This window comes from Panthera pardus, unplaced genomic scaffold (genome assembly GCF_024362965.1).
Source record: "Panthera pardus isolate Hobbes unplaced genomic scaffold, ASM2436296v1 HiC_scaffold_11, whole genome shotgun sequence".
Taxonomy (NCBI): domain Eukaryota; kingdom Metazoa; phylum Chordata; class Mammalia; order Carnivora; family Felidae; genus Panthera; species Panthera pardus.
The window spans coordinates 89,719,301-89,736,177 of NW_026526666.1; the positions used below are offsets into that span (position 1 = coordinate 89,719,301).

Genomic DNA, 16,877 nt, shown 5'->3' on the forward strand with positions numbered 1-16,877 from the left:
GCCTTTCCTGTGGTTCCCTTCTCCACTTCCTGGAAAGAACCACTCATGAATTCTACCACCATTGATTAATTTGGCTGCTCTTAATCTTTTTAAAAATGAGGTCTTAGGTCATGCATTCTTCTGCGCCCACTATATTTTATTTTATTAAAAAAAATTTTTTTTAACATTTTTGTATTTTTGAGAGAGACAGAGACAGAGTGCAAGCTGGGGGGTGGGGAGGGGCAGAGAAGGGGAGACACAGAATCCAAAGCAGGCTCCAGACTCTGAGCTGTCAGCACGGAGCCGGACAGGGGGCTCGAACTCACAGCCATGAGATCATGACCTGAGCTGAAGTCGGACGCTCAACCGGCTGAACCACCCAGGTGCCCCTGAAATCTCCATTTTCTAGATGATGACATTGAGGCTCAGAGAGGTGAAGCAACTTCCCCATGTCACACAGCATTAATGGCAGAGACAGGATTTGAACTGTGATCTGCCTGAACCCAACGATCGTGCTTATAACCTGCTGTGTTAGTCGCTCCATGAAAGAGAACCTATACACTCATAGACATATGTTCTTATAGAAGGAAGGCATATGGGGCATAAAGGTATTGATTCATTCAGAAGTATTTTCTAAGTGCCTACTGTGTGCCAGGCAATGTACTAGCACCAGGGACATAATAATTAGCAAAACAGACACATCTGTATGTTTGTGCCTGTAGTTCTGTGTGCATACCTGTGTGTTTACTATAGTGAATAAATACATGCACATTTGTGTCTGGAGTGCTTGTCCATATGTGTATTTGCAGGTGTGTGTCTTTTGTTGTGTATGTGAGTATAACTCTGTGCCCAAGTGTGTAGGGATATGAGACAGCACAGTTTTGGAGCAGACCGTCCGGGTTCTAATCCTGGCTCCTGCCCTTACTAGCTGTGTAACTGTGGGCAATCTTCAAAATGCTGTACCTCCGTTTTCTTATTTATCGAATGGGGATAATGCCAGTTGTCCACTTTCTGGCATGCTTTAAGGGATTGCTACTCAAGATATAGATAGGACTCGTACCTGTCCTAGAACTGTTTGTTTCTGGTCTATGACAAGGTAGGTACAGATATTACAGAAATATTTGTAGCATCGTGACATTGCCATAGTATCCAAGTGTGAGATCAGGGACAGGTCTCATGGAACAGGGTATAAACAAGGTTGGGTGTTGAATTCACAGTAAGACCTTATACTGATCGACAAACAACTGGAAATTAACAAAACAAAACAAAACAGACCCCCTCCCCCCCCCAAGCAAACCTGGTCTTTCACCACAGATAGTTTGAGAAGCACGGGTTTAAAAGATTAAGCAGGATGATAATGTGCAGAGCACTCAGAACCACGCCTGACACAGAGGGAGTATTCTGAGAGTTACTTGCGGTCATGCTGCGGGGTAATTGTTGTGTATACGTGACTTGATGTGTATGGGGTGAGTCTGAACATGAGCCTGCAGCTATGGGTGTATGTGTGCATGCATGAATGTGCGGGTGCGTGCCTGTTTGTAGCTGATGGCAAAAATATGTGTGTATAAACACGAGTGCCCCTGGATGAGAGGGGACCTTATGCATGTGAGTGAGTATGTAGGGGGTGGGGTCTGGGGTAAGGGGATTGGGGCAGGCTTCAGCACAGTTCTTGCTGCCTCGGGACCCTCCATCACCAGGGGGAGGGGGAGGAGGGGCCATGGCAGCAGCAGCACTAATATAGTCTCAAATTTTATTACTGTGCCATCCAGGGGGCATCAGGGGAGGAATGCCAGCAGTGGGCAGGGGCGCTACCGGCCCCAGGACTCCACATGCTGAGCCAGCGGGGTTTCTGGGGCAGGGCTGGCCCAGGCACACCCTTTGGTCTGATGGGAGTGGTGGGGACTGGGGGGAGGTGGTGGTGGGGATGGACTTTTTCTACAGTCTCGCCTGGCATGGGGGGGGGCGGGGGAGGGGATTCCATGGCTCTGCCACCAGACCTAGTGAGAGTCTATGGAGAAAACTCCTCCTCTGTTTCTCTTTTCTCCTTGGTGATATCTCTTGTCACTGCGATGTCTCTGTCCCTGTGAAATGACAGACCGCGGACGCCCATATAGAGCCAGGAGGGGCAGAGGGAGGTTGTAGCTACTCCTTGGGTGGGAAGGAAGTGTGAGAAGAGGGTTTGGTGAAAGAACTGGGTGGGGGGGGGGGGTAGGAGACCTGGGGCAGCATCCCTGAGCTGGGGCAACTCTCCATGAGATTGTGCTGGATCTAGGGGGAGCCTGGTGTGGACCAGGGCCTGGGCTTGCCAGTGGAACTAGTAAGGGATTCATACTTCTCAGAGGAACTGGGCTGGGACAGACAGAAGCTGTCTGGCATTTGAGTCAGAGGCCCCCAGGATGTCTAAGGAAGGCCTTAAGTTTGCACACGGGACTCTAACTGTGCTGTGTGCCCGCAGGTGGTATGTGACCCAATTGGCCTCAATGTCAGCTCTCAGAGTCTCCTCCACCTGGTACCCTAAGCCCTGAGAGGGGCTGGCAGCCCTGAGGTCTGTATGTACAAACTGGTATAAAGAATCATTTATTAGTTTTTAACATGGTAGTCACGTTTCTATTTGTATTACTTACATAGTAATTCACAAAATATATCAATGTTGACTTCATACCTTTGTATCTGCTGTTGCCTCTACATGGAACTCTTTATCCTTAGCTTCCAGGAGAACTCCCAGGCATGCTTTAGAACCCCAGTCAGGACCCTTCGGGGCTCCCATTCAGGATTAATGGCACCTTTCCTGGAATCTACAGGCACTTTGACTGTTGCACGCATTGCCCTGAGTTGTAATAACCTGAGTGTCTACTGGTTTCCTCCACTGACTGGGGACTTCCATGAGGGAGGGCACATGTCTAAGTCACTACAGCATTCCTAGTACCAGCCTCATGTCTGGCACTCTGTGGGTGCCCAATTCATGTGCAGTGAAGTCAACCGAATGCCCTGATGAGCTCTCCAGGGCAGGATGCACATTTGGGTCATTTATGTTTCCCCCAGGTATCTCATACAGCACATTTCATGTACTAGGAATACAGTAAGTAATTTTTGATTGAATAAATGAGTATTGAATGAATGAATCAAAAGACAACCTCCTAGATCCCATTCCCTTTGACTTCGACCCCATCGCATTCCCAGGCCTGACTTCAGCCTCAGTCCTGCTCTACCTCTAAGCCCCAGAGCATTACCCAAGCACTGGTTCTCCAAGTCTGCTCCCAGGAACACTGGTTCCATGAAATGCTCTTCCCAGCATGGGAAATGCTGCAAATGATAACAGCTTTCTAGACGAGCCCTTTTCACATATTTAAGGCTCTGCCATATAATCCTCACTACACTCTAGGTGATTGGTTTTATTGCCCCATTTTACAGACATGAAAATGAGGCTCAGAGCAGTTATACGACCTCTCCAAGGACACATAGCTAACAAATGGCAGAGTTGTGATTCCAAGGCTACGATCCCTGATGGAGACATGGGAATCTTAAACAGGACTGAGTGTTCTTCGTAGTGTTCCAGTTCAACACCCTACTCCAGCCCAGGACTAATCCCTACCCCAACCCCAATTCTAGTCCTAGCCCTGGCTCCATTCTTAGCCCTGGAAAACTCCTAGCCATGCTTCAAAACTCTGGTAAGAACATTTAGGGGTGCCCATTTGTTCCCTGGGAAACCTCAGTGGGAAAACAAAGAAACAAACGAACGAACAAGCCGTGAGTCAGAGCAATAATTTTTACAATTCACATTTATTTTGGAAAAAAAAGTTCTGCTAAAAATACTCCTACAAAGGCATTGGAGTAACAGGATCAGGGTTGCTCATGGACATAGCTGGTGAGATTTCCTTGGTCATAGCAGTGGGGAGGAGCTAGGTCTGACCCACAGCCATCGGAACCCCAGCCGCATCACTTCCCAACACCCCAGCATTGTCAGGAAAACCCATGTTCACGACCAAAGGGAATAGGGTTCAGTGAAACCCTGCCAGACCCCCTGGTCCCTGGTTGAGAGCTCTGGCCTGCATGGCCCAGGCTGGAATGGACACCTGGGTTGTGGAGGGAGGAGTCCAAATGCTCACTTCCACCGCCCATGGCTCTGACAGTGGCTCCAGGAGGCCATGGTCAAAGAAAATGTGCCCTGAACAGAGTTCCCCCACAGAGATCTGGATTTGATTGGCAAAGGGTCTGACAGGGGGTGGGGCTGAGTAGGGGCCACTGGTAGCAGCATAGCATAGTGTTGATGAGGGCAGATCCTGGGGTCAGAGACCACTGGCTGGCTCTGTGACCTGGGAAAGCCACCATACACGTCTCTGAGGTTCCTAGTCTCTGGGATGGGAATTCTGATTGTACCTGTCTCACAGAGCTGTGTGAGGGTGAAGCGAGACAATGTGTATAAAAAGTTAAGTGCGTTTCCTGGCACATCGTTGGCACTCAAGAAATAGCAGCTATGATTAGGATTTGGGGCTGGGCATGATCAACCAGTAATTACTCTTCTCTGGAGTCCAAAGAGGCTGGTTGTCAGGAAGTGTCCCTGCCAGGCCTGCCCTGGGCCGGCCTCAGGGACTCAGCTTTGTGCCCCCTGCTCAGCAGAATCCCTGTCCATGGAAGGGAGGGCAGCCAGACTGACCACTCGTTCCGACCAATCCAGAGGCGCCTCCTTGGCCTTTCAGATCCCATAGGCAGTGGCCTCACCGGAAAGGGTGAAGGCTCCTTGGAATCAGGCAGGGGCTGTGTGGCCATGGACACTGCAGCCCAAGTGTCAGTGGGAAGGCACCTGGTTCTGGGGTTTGTAGTAAGACCCTATGGTTGCCCAGTGTTAAGACTCTGGCTCTGAACAGTAAGGTGGTGTGCTTGGGCAGTTTCCTAAGCCAATTCTTTGCCTTGGACCTTCCTCTCTGGTGGGGAGGGGGATGTTCCACCCCAAATAAGTAAGTCCCCTCCCAGATGGAGCCACTGAGGCCCCTACTTGGCTTCTGAGTTAGACTGTCTTGCCCACAAGCTAGTAGGCACCGTGGCCTGTGTGAGGGCTTTGCTCAGCTGGGGCACCATCCCACTGGCCACTGGGAGGGCCAGGTGTGGGCAATTCTGCCACTTACCCAGGAAAGCAAGTCAGCGTCACACTCAAAAGGAGGGTCCTGGGCCCTTGCGAGGGTCCATCTCTGACTCAAAGAATGGAGCTGTTGCTAATATTTGATATTAGCTGTCTTTCTCCCCAGGTCTCTCACTCTCTCTTTGCGCTCTCGTCACGGCTAGGGGACTCAGATTTAAGCACCGAGGATGAACGATGGGACTTGAAATTTTAAGAACTATCAGTATAGAATCATAGGGTGATGGAATCTTAAAAACATGAAATTCTTCTGTTAGAATCTTAGAATCACGGGGCTTGCAATCTTAGAATCTTGGAATCTTTTCTCCGCGGGAAGTTAGATTGGACTTTTACAGTCTCAGCGGGGCCCCCAGAGTGCATGTGGTCCTGGCTCTTACCTCCTCCCTCTCCCGTTCCCCTCCTCCAGCAGGGGCTGTTAAACCCTGAGTAGAGACAGGGTCCTTTACTCCCTCTTCTCCCTCCAGGGCAAGCCATGTTTTAGTCTGGGTAGCAGAGGCTGTTGGGGGCTGCATATGTGATGCTCTGGGCCCAGCTAGAAGACCCATCCTGACTTTGCCTGGCCCACCTGGCCAGGTGTTGAATGAACAGGCCTGGATTGTAGCCTTGGGATCTGTGGGGGTCTCCATAGGGTGGACTGGGTGGGCTGCTGGGCCCCTGTGAAGTATTAAATTCCTGTTTCTTCTTGCTGTATCAGCTTTCCTGAGGCAGCCTTCATGCTGTGGAGCTAAACTCAGACAGACTCTGGGTCTGGGGGTCTTTCTAATTTTCCTGAAAGCTTAGCTCAGTCTGAACACATTCCTGAGGGTCAGCTCAGCCCCCACTTCATGGGTCCTAATCCATGTCTGAGTTGGGGCATCTTATCTGACGATGTCTTGCTTTTTCCTAATCCCTGTCTACGCCAGAACCTCCCTCCCTGCAGACATCAGGGCATAGGTCATTGTGGGGGAAGTGAAGAGATTTCAGTGTCTGGAGAAGTCTCCTAGAGGAGTTTATTAAAAATAGAGGCTGGCCTCAGGGGTTCTGACTTAAGGGGTCATGGTGCAGCCCAGGAATCTGCAAGATGAACGGCCCAGAAGATTCTAATACAGGTGGCTGATGGCAAAAGTTTTGAAAGATCCTATGAGGCAGGAAGGAGGGAACACTAAAGGCAGATGGCTTGCTTGGGATGGTCTGGGAATCACCTCTGGGAATCGGTTTCCTCGCCAGCAGAGAGGGGATGATAACACCAGTAAGAGCCCCACACAGTGTACCAGCAATTAGTACCCTGCCCGTGGCATCAACCTCCTGAGGTGAGCCTCCCAGGGCAGCATCCCTGAGCCTTCCTGTGTCCCAGAACAAAGGACAAGTCACTGTCTTTGGTTTCCCTGAAGGGGAAACTGGCCAGCTCCAAGGTCATTCTTCATGCTAAATTATATGGCAGGAGCCATTTCATGGGAGTCTGTCAAGGGCAGCAAGTGGTATAGGCATGTGCAATGTGGCTCCCCAACTTCTTCCTGGGTTTTCCCGGCACAACACACTACTGAAAACGGCAGGACCCCAGACCGACCCTTCCAACGCGTCTGGGTAATCTCGGCAGGGCCAGGCCTCCCGGGGCAGAGACAGGCTTCCTTGAGCAGTGTGCGTGCCACCCACCCAAGCCCGAGCCCCTGCTCACCCCTGCACTCTGCTCTGTGCCCCCAGGGCTCTGCCAGGATGCTGGCCTGCCTTCCCACGCCACCACCGCCATCCGCATCCACTCAACTCTGGTCCCGAGTGGCAGCTCCCTCAGTGCCCGGCAGCTCTCAGCGGGGCCTGGCGGAAATGGGGTGAAGGTCAAGTGAGTGCAGCTGAATTAGGAACCAGGTAGCACAAAACCCACCCTGCTGTTCCAAGCAGCTGAAATGACTCTTTGGATTATCTGCCTCAGTGAGTGAGGATGGACAATGAAGCAGCAGGGCTTGGATTCTCCTGGAAGAAATGAGGGCTTTTCCAGGGGGCTCTTCCTCCAGGAGGAGAGGGGGAGCTATGAGGCATCCTGCCATCCATCTGATGGCTGGACGGACTCTTTCTCCTAGAACCCAGTGCTCCTTCTGCTGCTCTTCTGCTCAAGAACCTGCTGTGGCTGGACTGGGCATCACATTCAAGCTACTTCACCTTCCTCTTCAATCAACCCCCACCTCCCACCACTCCTTTGGCTCATCCAGACCTGACTCCTCATGGCTGGACAATTCTGGCCTCTGCATCTCTGGTTATACTGTACCTCCCACCTGGAGTGACCTTCCTCTCAACTTCTGTCATTTTCAAGACAGCCTCCTCCACGAAGGCCTCCCTGACAACCCCAGTGATTTGAGCATTCTCTTCTCTTACCAACCAGCATCAGACACTGACCGTGTGCTTCATGTCACCCGAGTGTGGTGGAGTGGGCATTGGGAACAGATGAACACAGCCCCGCTCTGTCCCTTCCTGGCTGTGTGATCCTGAGGAAGCTACTTCCCCTCTCTGAGCCTCAGTCTCCCCTCCCCCCGCCCACCTATGGGAGAAAATAGTCCCTCCTCACAGGACGGTGGCGTAGAAAGTGTTTTGCATGCCTGGCTCACCCAGTCCCATCTCCTCACTTTACAGATGGGAGACTGAGGTTCAGTGAAGGCAAATGACTTATCCAGATTCATGTCTCAAGTTAGTCATAGGACCAAGGCTGCCACTCTGGGGTCAGGGTGTATTTCCCCTAGCATCATGGGGCATCCTGTCCTTTGAATGCATTTACCCTATTTGGCAAGATTCTTCCAGCCTTTTAGTACCATCTTGGAACCACGGGGGCCCAGGAGAGAGCCAGCAGTGCCCGAGGGCTAGCACTGGGGTGGGTGGTGGTCTGGATCCTGGGCCCTTCCTGTGTTTCAGCCAGGCAGAGGAAGGGCTGGCTGGGCATGGTTGGGAGCTCCCTGTCTTCTGGGATGAGCCCCTGATTTGAGAGGGTGCAAGGCTGGTGACTGCACACAAGGGGGTAGCAGAGAGCTCCCTGAGAGGTAGCAGCATGGGGACCAACCAGAAATGATGGACAAAGTCCAGCTGATGCCATCTGAGCAGGAGGCACCACTGGTTAGTAAACAGCACTTCCCCGGTCCCTTAAGTGTCCCCGACTGCCCTCACATCCCAGCCCCTACTCTGAGGCCTTTTGGTCTAGCACGAAGGCCATCATCTATTCTGATTGATCCGTCCACATTTTACCAGTTGATAGAAATTTTGAATATCATCCCCCAGGAAGAGACCTGCTGATCAACAATAACCCATTCTGGGGGCTTCTGGGGCAGTAGGAGTGGAGTAGGAGTACCAGCCTGGCCCTACACACGTCTGCTTGTCACACCCTCCGAGAGCAGCTGGTCCCCATTTCCATGGTGCCCTGGCCCGTGTTTACAAGGCGGCTTTCTTTCCTCCAGTACCAACTGTGTGCAGAGCAGCCGGAAAGTCCTCTGACACTGCGGGGCAGGTGGGGGCTGGCACTTGGGGAGGTTGAGCCAGGAAAGGATTAGTAACCAGGCAGCGGGAGGCTCGGCGCCGTGTGCCCAGGCGAGTGGGTATTATCAGCGGAAGGCGCTTGGCAGAATGGCCTGCTGCTCCCTGCCGAGAAGCAAGCAAGAGGTGGTGGGGACAGAGCTGCCCCAGCAGCAGGGAGAGGTGGGCTTCTGCCCACACCCGAGGCAGTCACAGTGATACCTGTTACCCTGAAGTGGGGACACAGAGGGTCTGGGTGGCATCCTCACTCTGAGAAGCAGGCACAGGGGGGCCCGGGACCCCTGAGGACTCGGCACTCAAGGGTGGATGGGCAAATGAGTTGGCGAGCAGGCACCAGCCTAGCAGCTTAGGACAGGAAGCCATCTGACAGGAAGCACTGAGTGCCAGCCCTGTGTGGGGCCCCAGAGTAGTGGGGGGCGGGCTGGGGAGACGGAGTTAATCTGAAGAGCATCAAGGCAGCTCCCTCCAGAAGGTGACCTTGTGTGTTAGGACAGCTGCCACCCGTGCTGGGCAGCTTTGGGGCACAAAGGGCAGCTGGCTGGGCCAAGGCTGGCCAGTTCGTGGGCAGCAAGCCAATGCCTTCCCTGTGGCTCACTCTGTTGTTCCCCCCAGGGGCCCATGCTCCCCTCTTAATCCCTTCCTTCCCTTTACATCTTGGGCTCTGAGAACAGGTGAGTGACAGACGACAGGCTGGGCCAGGCTGCCCCATGGGCCACCTGCGGCTGGGATCCTTCCTCCTGGTCAGTCTCCCATGGACAAAGGGGAAGGTCCTGAGATGTGGTGTCTCTGCCTCTCCCTCCTCAGCCAGACTTGATATCCACAGCACATCCGCCTCCCTGCCTCCTCCTTCCACAAAAAGATTTCTGATTATATGTAAGTAGGAGCCCATTTGCACAGAGATTGGTGTTGACCAGGATAAGGGGATCTTACCTGTGGCTTTGACTGGGGACCCACGGCTACTCCAGGACCCTCGCACTACCACTATCACAGCTTACCTAACACCCGGACCCCCTTCCTTTGGCCCAGGAGAACCGAGTGCACCCCTGTCAACCTCCTGCTCCTGATGCCTCCCGGAGCGGCTCATCCTGATTTGCAGGGCATTGAACGTGAATTCCGAGCCACTTCCAACCTGCTTCTTCTGTTGCCTGCGCTTTTGACGAGCCAGAGCCAGAAAGGCCACGTGGACCTTTGGTGTCCTCCATGTGTTTTCTCAGCCCTGGGCCTTCTAGAACCCCGGGGAAGGAAGCATCCCTTAAAAGAGCACCATGGGTCACTTGACATGCCCCAGGGTGCCAGAGTCTCTCTTGGAACTTACAGAGAACAGGGGTCATTTTATAACTAAAGTGTTTATTTCCATTCAGTTCACTAACCGATTGTTCTGCTCAAGTGCCTGCATTTGCTCACAGGAGGGAGTTTGTAGCCAGACCTCGTGGCTGATGGTTTTCCCACGGCCAAGACCTTCAGACCTGGGTGAAGGTCTGGGCTGGGGGTGGGGGGAGGGGGTGGGAGAGAAACCATACACTTTCCCCCCAGTGGAGGGAAGGAGCGCCTGCACACATCTCTGAGGGTGACACTCTGGAGGGCTGGGATATCACAGTGAATGATCTGGGGCCCCGTTTAGGCTCCCAGAGGCGAAACTGGGTTCTGGCCATCCGAGGGCACTCAGGAACCTCGAAGGGGCCTATTTGTCTAGAAAGTACTGGACAGACTGGGGCAGAGGGCGGGTGGAGAAGTGGGCAAAGTCGTGTGATTCTGCAGCCCTAGGGCTCACTTCTTTCTCAATCTGGTGCTTTCAAAAACAGCCCTGGGTGGGGTGCCCCTCCACCTTGGCTCCTCATCCTCCCAAATCTCACTTGGTCTCTGAACGGCCCAGATGGCCCCGTGGCAGTTGGCTTTGGTGAGGCCTGGCAGCAGGGGGGAACTCTCTGCAGGGGGAGGAGGGAAGAGTGTCAATGAAAACCATATAAAAAATCCAGAAATGTGCATATAAAATCTCGCCCTTGGTGTATTGCCTAAGTCAGTAAGCAGAAAGCACCTTCTTCTTGGAGAAGGATCAAGTCCTCAAAAGGTAGGAAATGTCAAAGTGTCACTTCATTGTCATAAAAAAAAAAACAACCCAACAAACAAACCCCCCAAACCAAATCCACCCCTGACCAAAATACCCCCAAGTCCACGAATTGCTGTAAACAAACCCAAATGCAGGAGCAATCCTTCTCAGTGGCAGTCGTCACTGCAGCATTGGGCCTGCAGGCAGGGCTATGCATCCTCAGGAAGGTTGACCTTGCCGATGTCCCCGTGGTCTCCCCGACCGAGGAAGACAACAGCCCCCTTTCGGTCCCATGAGCCGACAGGAGAAACAAGTCTTTTTCATTGGAGTTTCTAAAATATTCTCCAAAGACAGAAAAATTCTTCTGTTTGCCCAGTGGCGGCGGGAGTGGAGTTTCCCCGAGTGGTTCCCGCGGTGGCTGCCTGTCCGCCCGCCTGCCCCGTCTGCCTGCCGTGTGGCTGTTGAGTGAGGCCTGGAAGAACAGCCCAGGGACAGGAGAGAAGGGTGGCCCCTGTCTCCCCCTTCACATTGGTTTTCCTGAAAGTGTTTCTTGGCTCTGGCCAGGTCGCCTTCCCAGAGGGAGTTGGAGAGAAACTGCTTTTGGTCTCCAATTGGGACAAATCGCGTGGATCTCCCAAGCCCTTTTTTTTTTTCTTTTCTTTTCTTTTTTTTTTTTCCCTAAGAACAATGATCACTTTCCTTATGAGAATCCTCTTTAAAAAATATTCCTTGTATTTCCCGCCCCCTCCCTGGATCTATTTTCTTTTGTTCCCGTTCCCTTTTTTCCATCATCTGAGTTGCACATATTCTTGGTGACGTCTCGTGGCTGGAGCGCTGCTCGGTTCTTCCTGCTGCCCGTGGCCTCCTGGCAGGTGGCTGACCCTGCGGTGGACGTGGACGGAGAACCAGGGGGCTGGCGTGTGGGGCGGAGTGGGGGGGGTGGGGCTGGAGGAAGAGGTGAGCCGAGGCGGATGAATGTCAAACCTCCACAGACTGGATCTGGTTCATCTGTGCCCGCATCACCTGGATACTGTTCAGGATTTTTTTCTGGTGGCCAGCCAAGGTGACCCCAACCCGGAGAATGTCCCTTTAGGAGAGAAGCATGTGCGTTAGGAAATGTGGGGATGGAGGGGACTTTGGGCCAGGTAGAGAGCTGTCTGGGCTTCTCCAGGGATGTCCTGCTGAAGAGAGCAAGGGAGGGGGGTGAGTGGGTGGATGTCTGGAGCAGGAGTGATGGGCTGGGGGTGGAAGGAGAGCGTGACTGGGAGTGAGGACACTCAGGGGGCACTGGTCTCCCCTGCTACGGGGAGGGAGGAGGGAACTTGCACTTAGGAAGCGCCCGCTCACTTTATATCCCTTTGATCGTCCTACCAATCTCCCGTTTACAGAAGAAAACTGGGGCTGAGGGAGGTTCTGATTGGCCCATGGTCACAGGCAGACCTGGGTGGTGTTCTGAATATGACCCCAAGCTGGCCATCTTGTCCCACACATCCCTACTGGACACTGTCTGTCCCTCACCCTCCAGAGCCCCCTACTTAGTGGGATGGGTGGGGAGGGGTATTGATGATGGTGGGTGGAGGCAGCCGGGCACTTACTCCATCATCATCTGCGACACGACGTCGAAGGAGGTGAAGCCGGCATTGGCGAAGCTCTCCTTGTACTGCCCCATCTTGATGGCTTCCAGCCACTCATCCACGGTGTTAAAGCTGGTGTAGTCGGGGATCGTGCGGTCCAGCAGCGGCAGGTTGATTCTGGGGGTGGGGTGGGCAACAGAGATGGTCAGGGCATGAGCTGGGAGGGGGGGCGGGGGTAAGCATGGGCGTGGGCACACCCGTGGGCTGCGTACCTGCACCTGTGTATCCATCTGTGTGAACAAAGGTGAATGAATGTATACGTACGCGAGTATTTCTGTGTGATGTGAATGTGATGTGGATGTGAATTTGTACCTATGTAAATGAGTACACGTATATGTGTGGCTATGTGAGAGTGAGTGTGTGTGCAGGACTCCACGCTGAGGCCACCTGGAAAACCCAGGGAAGCCTCTGTGGGGACCCCTGGAAGGCTGGATCACCACGGTGAGGAGGGAGACGCTTCTCCAAGCCTCCTATTTGCAGGAGGAAGGAGTCTAAGTGTGCAGGACTAAGTGTGGCGGGACTAAGTGTGCTACTATTCTGTATTTCCTCCATCCTTCTCCATGCTGGGTGTGCTGTAGGAAGCTATGGGCTGCACCTCCAACGTCCAGACAAGGCTGGTGGCACTCGCGAGAGTGAAATGACTCTCACGGGGCTAAAAGCTCAGAGTGATTTTATCCGGAGAGTCAGGAGTAGCTGACGCAGGGCCACGGTGGGGATCGACAGGCAGACGCAAACACAAATTTTTGGCCACAAAAACTTGGCAGGTGAAGGACTTGGGCCCAAAGAGTCTCTGGATACAGCCAGCCCTGGATCCTGAAGACACCTGGCTGGACACCCCTCAGAAACCCTGTGCGATAGTGTCCTGGAGAGAAAGAGCGTACAAGGCCAGGAGAGACAGGGGTCTGGGACCGCCACCCAAGCAAGGCAGTGGTGACCTCAGGTCTGATGGAGCATGCCCTGGACCCCCAGGAGAAGACAAGCCCCGGATCACTGGAGCTGACAGTCTCTCTGATTCAGGGATGGTGACCTGAGTGTGGGCCATGGCATGTGTGTGTGTGTGTGTGCGCGTGTGTGGCTGGGTTGGGGAGGCTGCAAATGTAAGTGAGAGGGTCTAGGTTTGAGCGTGAGGGTAGCTAGGAAGGAAACCTGGTGACCAGTGAATATGTCTACCAACCAAGATTCTGGTAATTTTTCTTCAATGCTGTCCTCTCTGACCATGCTTTAAAAAGTGCTTCCTGGGGCGCCTGGGTGGCTCAGTGGGTGAAGCGGCCGACTTCAGCTCAGGTCACATTCTTGGGGTTCAAGAGTTGGGGTCCCGTGTTGGGCTCTGTGCTGACAGCTCAGAACCTGGAGCCTGCTTTGGATTCTGTGTCTCTGTCTCTCTCTCTGCCCCTCCCATGCTTGTGCTCTCTCTCTCTCTCTCTCTCTCTCAAAAATAAATAAATATTAAAAAAAAAAGTGCTTCCTTTACCACCTTTACCACTTCCTTCTCCTTTTCTGTGTCCTGGGCTCCTCCACACCCCCAAGGCAGGGCAAATGCCCAGTGAACATTAGTGCTGGCCTTCCCTGACCCCAAGCTGCAGTGTAGATCATCTGCCCGAGGCAGGTGGAGCTTGAGGGAGTGGAGATTTGGAGACAGGAAGGGCTGGCTGGGGATGGGGTGGAGATATACTGGGAGGAGGGAGTGGGGCCAGACCAGAGCCGTACCCGGAGGAGAGGGGTGCCATGGCTTTGAGGCTGTTGGGGTTTCGGATCATCTTGTCCAGCGTGTTGACGATCTGGCCAAACTTAGGCCGGTGGTTTCGGTCCTTCTGCCAGCAGTCTAGCATGAGCTGATGTAGGGCGCTTGGGCAGTCCATGGGTGGCGGCAGCCGATAGTCCTGCTCTATGGCATTGATTACCTGGGAACAACACAGGGGCAGAGTTGGTGGGGTGGGTGGGGTAAGAGCATCTGCCTCTAACCTGTCCTGTCTTTCCACCCCCCACTCTGTATTGCAGGAAAGACCTATTTGGTTGCCATGGCAACTGCTTTCACCTCCTGGATACAGCCCCAAGGACGGGCCTCACCTGAGTTCCCACCATCTATGGCCTCAGTCTGACCTGCAACCTGGGTGCCTACCCCCTCTCTCCAATCTGTCCTGCCACTAGGCCCAGAATCACTTTCCCTTGCTGGACCGTGAGTCACCCTCCATGCTCAAGAAGCTTCTTCAAGTCCTTCCCGTTTTGTGTTGCTGCAAATCAGGATTTGCTGGCTTGATTTTCAAACACCTCATTATTGAGCCTTATCAACCTTTCTGATCATCTTTCCTCTCTACCGATCCCCAATATGATCCCTTAGTTCCCATCTCGGGGCCTTTGCACGGGTTATCGTTCCCATTTGAAGTCCTCATGTCTCCAAGTCCCACTACTGTGAGCATCCCACCTGTCCTGTGAAGACTTCCTGATTTTGTTCATGCTGCCCTTGCCTCAACACCTACAGGACTTGACACCTGCCTTCTCCCATTTAACAGCTGATCATAAAGTTCCTGATGACAACATCTTGTTCCTGGAATAAGCGTCCTGTCCCCCAGTTATGTGGAAAACACCTGAGATAGTCTCACTCAGGGCTGACCACAAAGTGAAGGCATCTTGAAGATTTGCTGAATTGTGGATGTGTAGGCCTTTCCTGCTCTTGACCTCTGGAGATTCCAGGGTCCTGTGCAGACATCTGAATCAGCCACCATTGGGCTGGGAGCTGCCTTGGCCCGGTATCTCAGAGACCTTGCTCCCATTCCCTGGGAGATCAGGAAAAGGCCAGAAATTCTGGATCTTCCCCTCTCATCTGGCTGGCCACAGAGGCTCTGCCCAGCCCCCTTGGATACTCACATCCTGGTTGGTCATGTCCCAGTAGGGCCGTTCCCCGTAGGACATCACCTCCCACATGACGATACCATAGCTCCACACATCACTGGCTGAGGTGAACTTCCGGTACTGGATGGCTTCTGGGGCCGTCCAGCGGATGGGGATCTTCCCACCCTGGGGAACACAATGAGGAAAGTTAATGGGTGAGAGGCTGATCCATCTGGTCTCTGCTCTCAAGATTCCTCACCCTATGCCCTGTGCGTACCAGTCACACGAAGCCCCTCATTCTTCCTCAAACTCACCATGCTACTTTAGGCCTTGAGAATTTGCACGTGCTGTTCCCTCTGCATGAAATGCCTTTCCTCACTCTGCTGTCTGAAAACCCCTTCTTATCCTTTAAGTATCTCTGAAAGTCTCTCCCTAAGTCCCAAGTGCCAAGGAGTTGCTCACTCTTTTTAATCCTCCAACTAGGTCCTCGATCTCTGTCAGGGAGGCACTTGTCATACAGAGCAGCACTGAAATCATTTTGCCTGTGTGCTTGCCTCTTCTTATGCTATAGATTCTGAGTTCTTCGGGCAGGGGCTTCGTCTTGCTCCTTTCTGTTTAAAACCCTTCAGCAGGGGACAGTCCTGAGTTTAGGCATTCCAGGTCTCCAAAATCAGCCCTGCCTGCCTCTCCAGTCTCACTGCCCACCACCTCCCCTCTTAGGGTCTGTGTTCCAGTCACAGCTTGGCTTGAGAACATGGCATCTGACAAACTTTTACTGGCCCTTCAGCTTTCAGCTCGCATCTCACCCCCTCTTAGCAAGCCTTCCTGGGCCTCCCAAGACTGGTGTCCTGACTTAGAGCTCTGTTACCCTATGTTTCTCTGCACATCTGTGTCCCCTGCCAGCCTGTGAGCTCCAAGAGGGCAGAAACTGTGATTTATGCCTCTATGTCTCTTGGGTCCGGCACAGTGCTTGGCATGAGCAGGTGTCGGTGAAAAGGTATTGTAGGGAGAAATGGACACCTATGTCCTCTTTCCTGGCACCATGACCCCGCTGTTCTCTGCCTCCATCTTACCAGCGCGCTGGTGTAGGTGGGGTCTGAGGTATCATCCTCCAGAAAGCGTGAGAGCCCAAAGTCAGACACCTTGCAGACCAGGTTGCTGTTGACGAGGATGTTGCGGGCAGCCAGGTCACGGTGGACGTAGTTCATGTCTGCCAGGTACTTCATGCCAGCCGCGATGCCCCGGAGCATGCCCACCAGCTGGATGACTGTGAACTGCCCATCATTTTGCTTTGGGAGAAGTGGAGAAAACACATAGTGAATGGGAGGGCATCAGTCAGAGCTCTGGATCATCAGCACAACAGGAAACCAGAGCAGGACCCTGCTACCCTGGCCTCATGCTCCCTGTGGGAAGAATTCAGATGCTTGGGGGTCTTAGAGAGGCCCACGAGAGGCCAATTTCACGGTGGGGGAAAGAACATGGGCTTTGGAGTAGACGCAGCTGGTTTGACTCTGGCTCTGCCCTTTGCTGGCCGTGCAACCTTGGACAAGTGACCTAACCTCTTGAGTCTGTTTCCTCATCTGTGTATTAAATGGGGATAAGTTATATCCATCTCCCAGGGCTGTCTGAGTTAAATCAGAAGGCGCACAGAGGTATGTGCATGGCACATAGGAGGTGCTTAAAAACGTTTGTTAAATGGCAACTAGTCTAGCAGCAGGTTTCCATGCTTTTTGTCTAGCTGGTTATCTGTGATCTCCTGGGGGGT

The 16,877-nt window shown here is 53.1% G+C and overlaps 1 protein-coding gene across 5 annotated transcripts in view; it reads right to left on the minus strand.

Moving 5' to 3' along the window:
• Positions 1 to 3,740: 3,740 nt before the first annotated feature.
• EPHB2 (EPH receptor B2) overlaps positions 3,741 to 16,877 on the minus strand; it is a 194,114-nt gene continuing 180,977 nt past the window's right edge. For all 5 annotated transcript variants that reach the window (XM_053898830.1, XM_053898826.1, XM_053898829.1 and 2 more), the window contains exons 12-16: positions 16,186 to 16,401; positions 15,149 to 15,298; positions 13,991 to 14,184; positions 12,245 to 12,400; positions 3,741 to 11,736 (exon numbers count right to left, since the gene is read on the minus strand). In XM_053898830.1, coding sequence (XP_053754805.1) covers positions 11,628 to 11,736; positions 12,245 to 12,400; positions 13,991 to 14,184; positions 15,149 to 15,298; positions 16,186 to 16,401 — 825 coding nt within the window. In that variant the 3' untranslated portion in view covers positions 3,741 to 11,627. The remainder of the gene's footprint in view (positions 11,737 to 12,244; positions 12,401 to 13,990; positions 14,185 to 15,148; positions 15,299 to 16,185; positions 16,402 to 16,877) is intronic.